This window comes from Podarcis liolepis (genome assembly GCF_965112155.1).
Source record: "Podarcis liolepis genome assembly, chromosome: 2".
Taxonomy (NCBI): Eukaryota; Metazoa; Chordata; class Lepidosauria; order Squamata; family Lacertidae; genus Podarcis; species Podarcis liolepis.
Window position 1 is genome coordinate 121,459,789 of NC_139555.1, and position 12,216 is coordinate 121,472,004.

Genomic DNA, 12,216 nt, shown 5'->3' on the forward strand with positions numbered 1-12,216 from the left:
CAATCGGCAGCATAGCAACCATAAGGAACGTTTCTGTGTTTTGCAGCTTCTGGAAAGACCTGAGAGATGAATGTCAGATCCTATGGGACGGATGCGGAGGAACAAAGATGTGTAGGAAAAACTGGAAAACGAAAATGGGGAAGTAGACACCCCACCTGGGAATAAGCAAGAATATTAAACAATAAAATTATATACACATACATATATAATTATATATATAATTATATATGTGTTTGTGCATGCATGCTACAAAAACAGGATCTGATTCAAGTTGTTTATTATTATTATTTATTAACTTTGTGTTTATGATCCAAAGCCCGCCCAATGCTTCAAGCCCAAGGGGTTGACTGTCTCGGACACACAGCCCAAACAGGAAAAGCAATGTGTAGCTGCAGGTAGGTAGCCGTGTTTGGTCTGCCGTAGTCGAAACAAAATAAAAAAATTCCTTCTAGTAGCACCTTAGAGACCAACTAAGTTAGTTCTTGGTATGAGCTTTCATGTACATGTACACTTTGTATCTGAAGAAGTGTGCATGCGCATGAAAGCTCATATCGATAACAAACTTAGTTGTTCTCTAAGGTGCTACTGGAAGCAATTTGTAGTTTTGACCTTTATTAGGAAAGCACTCCGTTACATCAACAAGGTTTGGAGCCACAGCAGGACCACAGGTCCAGCACCAAGGGCCTTCTGATGGTTCCCTCAATGTGAGAAGCTACAGGGAACCAGGCAGAGGGCCTCCCATCAGATGTCAAAGAGATGAGAAACCTTGAAGACATCTGAAGGCAGCCCTATAGAAGGAAACCTTTTAATGGGAGATGTTTTTATATATGTTGGGAGCTGCCCAGAGTGGCTGGGGCAACCCTGTTAGACGGGCAGGGTACAAATCATTGCTGTGGTGGTGAATAAAAAAAGAAAGCTGGTAAAAGACTGTGTAAAGACCTCATCCACACTGGACTTTAAGGTGGACTTGAAACTGCTTGTGTCTCTATATTTTATTTTGCCTCATCTACACAATATCTCTTTCCTTGTCTAATGCAAGCCCACTCTTCGCCATCCTACGTTCAGACTGCCATGATGCAAGGAGAAGCCAATAAACCAAGAAAATCTAACACAAAACCCTGCTACTCAACTGTGGACATTAGGAGGCAGACTAGGCTCCAAAGAACAAGCAAAAGCCTATGATTAAACAGAGGGAGGTAAGCAAGATTAAAACCAAACAAAGATAAAGAAGCAATTTCTAACACAGAGTACAATCTTTGGTTTGCTTCCTGTAGGAGATCTTGATGTGACTGAAGATCTTTCCCCACTCCAACCCCTTCTAAGATGTTTTCCTATGAGTTCTTTGATGCCGGGTAAGGGAGCTACTGTGACAAAAGCTCTTCCCACACTGCAAACAGTCGTAAGATTCGTCCCCTGTATGAATTCTTTGATGTTTAGTAAGGTGGCTGCTGCAATAGAAGCTCTTTCCACATTCTAAACACTTGGAAGGTTTTTTATGTCTTGTGAGGCGGATACTGTCACTAAAGCTCTTTCCGCACTCACAGCATCTATAAGGTTTATCTGTATGAGTTCTTTTATGTCTTGTGAGGTGGCTACTACTAATGAAGCTCTTGTCACATTCCAAACATTTATAAGGTTTTTCTCCTGTGTGAGTTCTGTAATGCTTCGTGAGGGAGCCTTTGCAACTGAAGCTCTTTTCACATTCCAAACACTCATAAGGTTTGTCCCCTGTATGAATTCTGTGATGCTTCGTGCGGGAGTCACTGTACCTGAAGCTCTTCCCACAGTACAAACATTTGTAATATGGTTTGTGCCCTGTGTGGGTTGTATGATGCTTATTAAGGGAGCTACTGTTACTGAAGCTCTTTCCGCACTGAAAGCATTGATGAGGTTTCTCACCTGTATGAGTTCTTTGATGCAAAGTAAAGTGACCACTCTGACTAAAACTCTTTCCACACTCCCAGCATTTATAAGGTTTATCCCCTGTATGAGATCTTTTATGTCTTGAGAGGTGGCTACTACGAATGAAGCTCTTGTCACATTCCAAACATTTATAAGGCTTTTCTCCTGTATGACTTCTTTGATGCAAAGTAAGAGAGTCTTTGCGACTGAAGCTCTTTCCACACTCCAAACACTCATAAGGTTTGTCCCCTGTATGAATTCTTTGATGCTTCGTGAGGGAGTCACTGTGCCTGAAGCTCTGCCCACAGTCCAAACATTTGTATGGTTTTTCACCTGCATGAGTCCTTTGATGCAAAGTAAGGGAGCCACTCTGACTAAAACTCTTTCCACACTCCCAGCATTTATATGGTTTTTCACCCGAGTGCACTCTTTGATGTGAAGTAAGCGTTGAACGATAAGGAAATCTCTTTCCACACACAGTACATTCATGCTTCTCTCTGCAAATCTGATTTTCATTAACCTGAGAAGCGGTGGATTCCCTCCCCACCTTCTGCATTTGGGTCCCCTCATTTCTGTAGGTTCCAACTTGAACCCGCAGTTTCCGTTGCGCATTATGCTCCTCCGCTCTTTCGCGAGGCACTTCGGATGTTTCTCTTTCAGTCAGGATCCCCCAAACATCTCCTGATGGATTAAAAATGAAAACTGGTAAATGCTGTGTCTCTATCAGGCCTCATCCACAGAGGACTTTTAATGCTGAATTTAAGCTGATGCATCTCTATTTTTCATTTTGCATCATCCCCAGAAAATCCTCCTAATCTAACTTGCACCTTGCCCTAACCTCTCTTAAATTCAGAAACATAATGTAGAACAGAGTTTCAACCTTTTCCCAGCCTTGGCCCCCTTCTGACCTTGTTTCGTTCCTGTGGCCTCCCATCCAATCCTACAGGTAGAAAGGTAGCTATTCAAATGTTTTGATTGTAAATAGAATGGCGTTTCTTTGCGCTGCTCTGGTTTCACCAGAAGCAGCTTAGTCATGCTGGCCACATGGCCCAGAAGCTGTCTGCGGACAAACGCCGTCTCCCTTGGCCTATAGAGCGAGATGAGCGTGCAACCCCAGAATTGTTTGTGCCTGGACCTAACGGTCATGGGTATCTTTGCCTTTTAAGAAAAAGTGGGACATTCCGGCATCAAATCTGAAAAATGGGGTGACTTTTGTAAATCTGGGACTGTCCCTGGAAAATAAGCACACTTGGGAGAGTCTGCAAAAGGCACACCAGGAGTTCGGTATATATGGGAGTATTTTAAAAAGCAAGTGGTCCTTATCTTGTCTCAGGTGTCAAGGAACAATCAGCGGTGCATTTTCAGGCTCCAGATACATATCCTTTGCAGTCACATCCTGGTCCCTGCACGTCCCACCCCTGAGGCCACATATAGGGCAGCAGAGAGGGACTGCCGCCATGACTCACAAGTCTCTCACTGCTGACATGGCAGCTTGGCTGCTGCAAACCTAAAAAATCTGTCTGAATACTCAGATGAAGCCCATTCAGTCCCTCATCTGGCAATTGCTGCAGCTACCAGCGAGTGTCTGAAGATTCAGGACCCAACATAACATACTATGGAACTGACTGAAAAAGAATTTTCTTCACACCACCATTTATGGGCGTAGCCAAGGAGGGGTTGGGGGGGCAGCTCCCCAGATTAAGTAAAACATTAGAAATACATAACTAACTGACCAACCACGCTGGTTCTGCCTCCCTAACAAAAGTCCTGCCCACCCACCAAAAATCCCGCCCCCATGCCACCATTGAAAAACATTCCTTTCCTTTTCTACCTTTTATCTTTCACAGCCCAGTAGTCTTGCCCTGCAGCCTTCCTGGTTTTCTTGCCAGGGGAGTTTCCTCACTCCAAACATCCTCCCAGATCCCCATCTCCATTCCCTGCAACTCACCAGATCTCTCTGAGGGTCCTGGGAGGGAACATTCAAAGGTGGTGGGAGACAGCCTGACCAGGTCAACCGTCCATCTTCCCCCTTCCATCCTCGCTAACTTTGCAGGATCAGCCTCCTTCATCCTTCCTGAAGAGCTCAGAAGACAAAACAAGCTGCAGGTTCCTTGGGTGGGAGAGTAAAAGTAAAAGGAGCCTCCAGGGATTCACCTGCCCTAGATAGTCTCCTGCCCCTGGATAAGCTCAAATGGGGCATCCCCTCTGCAAGAGTCCCCAACAGTTTTTAAACATGTTTTTGTGATTCCAAATTAATCTGTCTGCTTCCTCTATCCTTTCTTAAGGCTGGCATGGTTCACACATTATTGACCGGAAGGTACAACCCATTGAACTCAGTGGAGCTTACTTAGGAGTAAATCTGCAAAGGACTGCTGTGCATATTCTTCCTCTTCTGACACCCAGAAACACGTTAGTCCTCTTCCCCACATTGGCAACCGTAAGAACAGAATCCTGGACTACATGGGCCTTTGATCCAACAAGGTTCTTCAAATGTTCTTTAGTCCAGGAGAAGTTACCAATGCGCCTTCTAGTGATCTCATTGATGGTACACAAACGATAATTCACACCTCTGCTAGCTACTGATTAAGGCGAAAAAGATCCTTGTACAGAGCTTTCTGGCCTGGATCCAACAAGGCCCATTCCTCGTTGGTGAAATGCACAGACACCTCATCGAAGCTCACCGATCCCTGGAAGAAGAAAACCAGAGCCCAAGCAGAGTACAGTGGTACCTCGGGTTACATACGCTTCAGGTTACAGACTCTGCTAACCCAGAAGTAGTACCTCGGGTTAAGAACTTTGCTTCAGCGGCAGCGGAAGACCCCATTAGCTAAAGTGGTGCTTCAGGTTAAGAACAGTTTCAGGTTAAGAACGATCCTCCAGAACTAATTAAGTTCTTAACCCGAGGTATATTGATAGTAAAGCGGCTGGAAAGCCTGATCTTTATTAAGGGAAATAAAGTGTTGCAACATGGTCTCCGCTCACGACACGCAGGAGGGAAGAGAACCCCGAAGCCCCTATAAAGACTGTTGAAATTGCCCCCCCTCTTGCCTAAGACCAGCCCCCGAAACACCATACATACATTCCTCCTCCTCCTCCTTCCTCCGTCTCTCCTTCCCGGCATCTGACGTAGAGGCGGCAGGAGAGGCAGCCTCCCCTGCGGAGAAAGAACGGGAGAAGCTCCTCCGCAAGGAAGAGGAGGAAAGAGGCGCCTCCAGGCAAAGCAGCTGCGTCCCACAGGAAGGAGGGGCAGGCCCGGAACAGGAAGCGGAAGCTCCTCCTCCTCTTGCGCACGACTCCCCTTCCGCTCTAGGAATCTTGGCTCTGTGGTTTCGGCTTAACCCTTGCGGAGCCGAGCGGCAGGAACCTCTTGGCTGCTCCTGGCGGAGAGCGAGCAGAGGAATCCCGATTTTTTTCTAGAAAGTTCTGCAGAATCAGGCCCCGAGGGCAGGATCCTCTCCTCCAGCAGGTGCCCCGTGCAGGATGCAGTGACCACTGAGAGCCGGAATATTATTATTATTATTATTATATTAATAATGGGCAGCCTTCGTATCATCATTATCATCATCATTATTAATGCCCCATCTTTTCTCCAAACTGAGAGTAGGAGATCGTAGAAAAGATAATCTTTACCACTGAACAGATTAAAGAGGCATTAAACTCTCATATGGTGAGAATATATGTATATGAATAACTATTTTAAAATAAACCAAATACTGTAATCATAAAAGAAGTAACCAGGTCTTCACCTCCCTCCACTGATCTGTGACAGCTTGTCACTGTAAGAAGAACCAGTTTTGAACAGGTAACTCGGCTTTTCCCCTTTCTCCTCATTCCGGGAGCCTATTTTGCTGATGAGCAAGTTACAATGTCTCAAAGTAGAAGAAGAAGAAGAAGAAGAGTTTGGATTTGATATCCCGCCTTTCACTCCCTTTAAGGAGTCTCAAAGCGGCTAACATTCTCCTTTCCCTTCTTCCCCCACAACAAACACTCTGTGAGGTGAGTGGGGCTGAGAGACTTCAAAGAAGTGTGACTGGCCCAAGGTCACCCAGCAGCTGCATGTGGAGGAGCGGAGACACGAACCCGGTTTCCCAGATTACATGACTACCGCTCTTAACCACTACACCACACTGGCGTGTTTAGGAGGCTTGCACCTATATAAAATGCACACATATACGTTAAAATGCACAATAACAATTTGATCTCAACATCCTTAGAACATCCTTACTTAAAATATATAATAAAACAAGCAAGTAGAAAGGAATTAATATTAGAATCATAATTATAGAACTGCAGTGTTGGATTGGACCCAGGGGTCATCTAGTCCAACCCCCTGTGATGCAGGAATCTCCGTTAAAGGAGACCGTTCCAATGTCCAACAGCTCTTACTGTCAGAAAGTTCTTCCTCACATTTAGTCGGTATCCCCTTTCTTGTAACTTGATGCCATTGGTTCAAGTCCTACCCTTCTGAGCAGGAGAAACAAGCTTGTATCCTCTTCCATGTGATAGCCTTTTAAAATATTTGAAGATGGCTATCATATCTCCTCTCAGTCTCCTCCTAAGGCTAAACATGCCCAGCTTCTTCAAGTGTTCTTCCTAAGGCTTTCGAGCTTGTCAAAATCCTTAAATTGTGGTGCCCAGAATTGGACACAGTATTTCAGGTGTGGTCTGACCAAGGCAGAATAGAGTGGTACTATTACTTCCCTTGACACCAATCTGGTTGATGCAGCCCAGAATAGATTTTTTTTCCTGCTCCTGCTGCATCACTCGGTTGACTCATGTTAAGCTTGTGTTCTACTAAGGCTCCTGGATCCTTTTCACATGCACTGCTAGAAAATCAGTTGTCCCTTATCTTCTATTTGTGCTGCAGGTTCTTTCATTCTATTCAGTTCATTAAAATGCAAATAATGTCCTTGGCAGCAACTCCCTTCTGAAGATTCCTTGGGCTGGAGGTTAGGGCAAAGGAACCACAGGCAGCAGAAATATATCCCACCAAGAACCCTCTCCTAGTCTGGACATTTCAGAAGGACAAAACTTGAAACCTCCATTGATATATAATTTTATGATATTACTCCTAGAGAAAGTGGTATTATTAGCCATCAAACCTCAGAAATACACTTTTCCCATTTCTTTTCAGCCAGGCTTTTGGCCTTTAACTTAAAGAATTATTGTGGCCTTAATCTTTGCAACCTACATTAACTTGCTTTGAGATGACCTTCCTTGAAAAAGCAACTAAATGCAATGAATAGTAATGCATAATATCTGTGACGCCACCATTCTGTCGTGTATGCTGCTAAGCAAACTATGTGATTAAACAGTCTATGACTAACCTAAAAGCAGTAAATTGCAACCAGCACACATGAGACCCCTTCAGCCTTTGTTTCCACGCCTTGCAGTTGTAAGAACAATCCTATCGAAAAAGCAAGTTCACCCCCCACCCAATCGGAACCAGAGACCTCATTGGCCAGAAAAATGAGAATCAAGGTAAGTCACTCTTAACCAATGTGTCTAATCTTTGACGTCTGTAAAATCACATTTCACAAGTGTGCCTGTGTGCATCTGAATGCTGGACTACATAGGATTTTGTTTCGACCCAACAGGGCTCTTGATACATTCTTTGTCATGGGGAAATTAAGAACACCCTCTCTAATTGATATTACACCAACAGGGGTTCACACCTTCGCTAGCTATTGATCAAGGGGCAAAGGACCTTATCCACAGAAGCCACCATTTCATAAATATCCATCATGACTTCCTTGTACAGCACTCTCGGACCTGGATCCAGCAGGGAGCATTCGTCATCGGTGAAATGCAAGGACACCCCCTCAAAGCTCATTGATCCCTGGAAAAGGAAAGCAATTCCCTTATTCGTAGTCCATCCAGGGTAAGGTGTGGGAAAATGGGCAACTGGAGATCTTAAGTGTTCAGAAATCACCCAAAGCCCATGGAATTTACCCATTAGTTTAAGAATTCTAAGTCAGGTATTCTAACAAAAATATGTACCCTAACTTGTCTGTGAGACTGCCCAGTTTCTTTTCCTCCAACAGGGAAGCCAATGTAAGGGATTTAGTTTCCAGGAAACTGCACCTTAGTTTAATGTTTGTTTTGGGGAAACTGGTGGAAAACATTATTAAAGACAATGACATAACCAAATGTATGTAAGCAAATTTATATAGTGCACCTTCAAGCAAAAAAAAAATCCTAACTTAACACATCTGCAAATGGGATTTGAATTGGTGATGTCTGAGAAGGAAAGTGACATTTGGGGTCATAGCTGATAGCTCAGTAAAGATATTGGCGCAGGGTGTGAAATGGGTCAATGCTGTTTTAGGGAAAGATTCAAAACTAAGCTGCCAATATCATAGTGCTGATATACAAATCTATGGTGCAGCTGCCCTTATAAAACTGTACGGATCCGGTTACAGGACCTCAAAAATAATATTGTAGATTCAAAGAACATTGGGAAAAGAAGAAACAAAACAATTAAGGCGTTAGAAAAATATGAGGAATTACTAGCTGGAATAAAGGTGATTATGGGGAAATATATTAGAGATGTATAAAGGTATGCATGGTGTTTAAAAATAGGAGAGGGAGGTGTTTCTTACTCTAGAATACTGCCTTCCCAGGCCACCCAATGAAGCTAATTGTGCACAGATTAAGGACAAACTAAAGGAAGCACTTCTTCACTGTTAAGCTCTGCAATTCACTAATGCAAAATGCAGTAATAGCCACCAATTATGAGAGAATTAGGCAAATTCATAGCCATCAGTGCCAGTTTCTTTTGTCTGCCAACCCAGTTATCTTTATTGGACACTTAGAAGACTATTTCATGCCACTCATCTAAGGAATACGTCAGACAGAAAAATACGAGAGATGAAGAAATTAAGAAAGAATGCACTACGGAACTGACAATATAGGACTTGTATTTTGAACATACAGGACTTGGCGGACAACTGAAAAGTTACGTTTTATTATATTATGTCACAATGTTGATTTTGACATTATGAGAAGTGGCATCTAATTTTTGATAAGTAGTTTCTAGTAAATAACTTGTGATTGTTACCATGCGGCCTATTACGTTCACGTGCTTTTACAACTGACCACCAGCCATTATGGTTGTACACAGCTTCCACTTGTTTTGGGCAGTATATTCCTCATTGCCAGTTCCTGGGAATCACCTCAAGAGGCATGTTGTACTCGCTGCTGGTTGCAAAGTTCCCAGAGGCATCTGCTTGGTCACTGGGGGAATAGGGTGCTGGCCTAGGTGGCTTAAGGGCCTGATCCACCAGCTAGGCTCTTCTGAGGTCATGTTCAAGGTTTCATGAGCAAATCCCCCTTCCTCAGAGGCCGCAGATTCAGGTCTCTCTGTTACTAGGAAGTACCAATTCCAGAGGTCCCCAACATCTTTCTTCTGATTACCTTTCCCCTACCTTACCTGGATGCATGGTGGTCAAGAATTCATGAAAACCTTGAAAATGAAGTTCCTAATTTCCCCAAATGGGCAAGAGTGTGGTGAACCAACAGGACCTGAGAGGCTAAAACGTGTTTGGAGAGATTTATTTTAAATAAATCAACAGAAGACGAGGAAATGCCTTTTAACCTATGAAAGATATGAGTGAAAGGGGATCAAGCAGAAATCAGCAGCACATTACACACTAAATGTGGAAAAATAAGCAACAGAATATGCAAATGATGCATGTGGAAACACAAAGTATTAATATAAAACTTAACTTTTAAACTTATGTATGTCTACTCAGAAAAAAGAATAGGGCAAGTCAAAATCATATCCAACTTAGCTGTTGCTGAATTCCACACTGGCTCCACCAGCTCTCTCATATAGCTTACCAATATACCCAGCTGATCTAAATACACATCCACTGAACAGATCTCATGGACAGCTCACTCAGCAAAGAATGGAACTCTTAAATCTCGGGGTGGTGGATTCCAGCCACAAAATCTCCCCAGCACTTTTCACAGCAGGCAAGAGAGTGGCGTGAACAACAGGGAGGTGTGGGAAGGGAGTAATTACAGTGGCACCTCAGGTTACAAACTTAATTCGTTCCGGAGGTCCGTTCTTAACCTGAAACCGGTATTTATTTATTTATTTATTTATACAACAAGAAAAAACACACACAAAAAACACAAATACCAAATTACGCACAAATTACAAAAGTAACCACAGACACACAGTTTTCTTGGCAAACAATAAAACATCTGTTGGTCTTAACACTAAAGACCCAACTTCCCGTCTATTCCATATTTCAAATTCATATTACTTATTGCCAATACACATTTTTTCCATAAGTAAACTTATTCTCAATAAATCTAATTTCTTCTATCTACCTAGCAACTATTACTGAAGTTCCTCGAATGCTGCAACAGAATTTAAACTACTATATTTATTTTTCAGATATTCTTTGAAAACCTCCCATTTAGAAACAAATTCCTGTTTTGATTTATTCTTTATTTTTCTGATAAACCATCTAATTCGGCATATTCTGTCAGCTTTGGGATCCAATCTTGTATAGAGGGGATTTCATTACTCTTCCATTTTGCTGCGATCAAAACTCTTGCTGCCGCTGTCGCATATAAAAAGATACCCTTCCTCTTTTGTGGAATATCCAAATCTGTTATTCCCAGGAGGTAGGCCTCTGGTTTTTTATTGAAAGAGATCTTTAGCATTTTTTGCAGTTCTGCATGTATAATCTCCCTGAATACCTGTATTTTCTTACATGTTCACCACATATGGTAGAATGTTCCTGAGTCAACCTGAAACCGTTCTTAACCTGAGGTGCGCTTTCGCTAATGGGGCCTCCCACTGCCAGCTGAAGCACTTGTCACACTGCAAACATTTGTAAGGGCTATCCATTGTTTGAATTATCTTATGGCTAGTGAGGTGACAACTCTGAATGAAGCTCTTTCCACATTCCAAACATTTATAAGGTTTTTCTCCTGTGTGAGTTCTTTGATGCAAAGTAAGGGAGTCTTTTTGAGGGACGCAGGTAGCGCTGTGGTCTAAACCACTGAGCCTCTTGGGCTTGCTGATCTGAAGGTCGGCGGTTCGAATCCCTGCAACGGGGTGGGCTCCCGTTGCTCGGTCCCAGCTCCTGCCAACCTAACAGTTCGAAAGCACGTCAGTGCAAGTAGATAAATAGGTACCACTCCAGCGGGAAGGAAAACGGCGTTTCCGTGCACTCTGGCACTCGTCACGGTCTTCCGTGTGCCATGAGCAGTTTAGTCATGCTGGCCACATGACCCAGAAAGCTGTCTGTGGACAAACGCCAGCTCCCTCGGCCTGTAAAGCAAGATGAGCGCTGCAACCCCAGAGACGTTCGCAACTGGACTTAACAGTAAGGGGTCCCTTTATCTTTACCTAAGGGAGTCTTTGCAACTGAAACTCTTTCAACACTGCATACAGTCCCCTGTATGAATTCTTTGATGCTTCATGAGGGAGTCACTATATCAGAAGCTCTCCCCACAGTCCAAACATTTATAATATGGCTTGTCCCCTGTGTGGGTTGTATGATGCATATTAAGGGAGCTAATGTCTCTGAAGCTCTTCCAAAGCATTAATGAGGTTTCTCCTCCTATGAGTTCTTTGATGATCAATAAGGTGACAACTCTGACTGAAGCTCTTTCCACATTCAAAACAGGTATAAGGCTTTTCCCCTGTATGAGTTCTTTGATGCCGAGTAAGGGCGCCACTCTCACGGAAGCTCTTGTCACACTCCCAGCATTTATAAGGTTTTTCTCCTGTGTGACTACTCTGATGCAAAGTAAGGGAGTCTTTGCGACTGAAGCTCATTTCACACTCCAAACACCCATAAGGTTTGTCCCCTGTATGAATTCTTTGATGCCTTGTGAGGGTGCCTTTGTGCCTGAAGCCCACCCCACAGTCCAAACATTTGTGAGGTTTTTCACCTGCGTGAGTTCTTTTATCTCTAGTGAGGATGCTCCCCTGATGGAAGCTCTTTCCACTCATCAAGCTTTCACACAGTTTGTCCCCTGTGTAAGTTCTTTCATGTCTAGTGAGGCTGCTCCTCTGACGGAAACACTTTCCACACTTCAAGCATTCATACGGTTTGTCCCCTGTGTGGATTGCGTGATGCCTACTAAGGGAGTTACTCTGATTGAAACTCTTTCCACACTCAAAGCATTTATGAGGTTTCTCCCCTGTATGAGTCCTTTGATGCGAAGTAAGGGAGCCACTGTTACTGAAGCTCTTTCCGCACTCAAAGCACTGATGAGGTTTCCTCCCTGTATGAGTTCTTTGATGTGAAGTAAGGTTACTACTCTGCCTAAAACTTTTTCCACACT

General features: G+C 43.5%; 3 protein-coding genes across 3 annotated transcripts in view; all 3 read right to left on the reverse strand.

Moving 5' to 3' along the window:
- Positions 1–12,216, reverse strand: part of LOC310701834 (uncharacterized protein) — a 55,723-nt gene that overhangs the window by 40,070 nt on the left and 3,437 nt on the right. The gene's annotated exons all lie outside the window — the stretch shown is intronic.
- The window catches only part of LOC310701146 (uncharacterized protein), a 62,796-nt gene that overhangs the window by 17,851 nt on the left and 32,729 nt on the right, over positions 1–12,216 (reverse strand). Inside the window, exons 2-3 of the mRNA XM_083491500.1 lie at positions 4,250–4,589; positions 3,851–3,976 (exon numbers count right to left, since the gene is read on the reverse strand). Coding sequence (XP_083347626.1) covers positions 3,851–3,976; positions 4,250–4,331 — 208 coding nt within the window. The 5' untranslated portion in view covers positions 4,332–4,589. The remainder of the gene's footprint in view (positions 1–3,850; positions 3,977–4,249; positions 4,590–12,216) is intronic.
- The window catches only part of LOC310701140 (uncharacterized protein), a 61,924-nt gene continuing 49,968 nt past the window's right edge, over positions 261–12,216 (reverse strand). Inside the window, exon 10 of the mRNA XM_083491482.1 lies at positions 261–2,583. Within this exon, the coding sequence (XP_083347608.1) occupies positions 1,319–2,583 (1,265 nt within the window). The 3' untranslated portion in view covers positions 261–1,318. The remainder of the gene's footprint in view (positions 2,584–12,216) is intronic.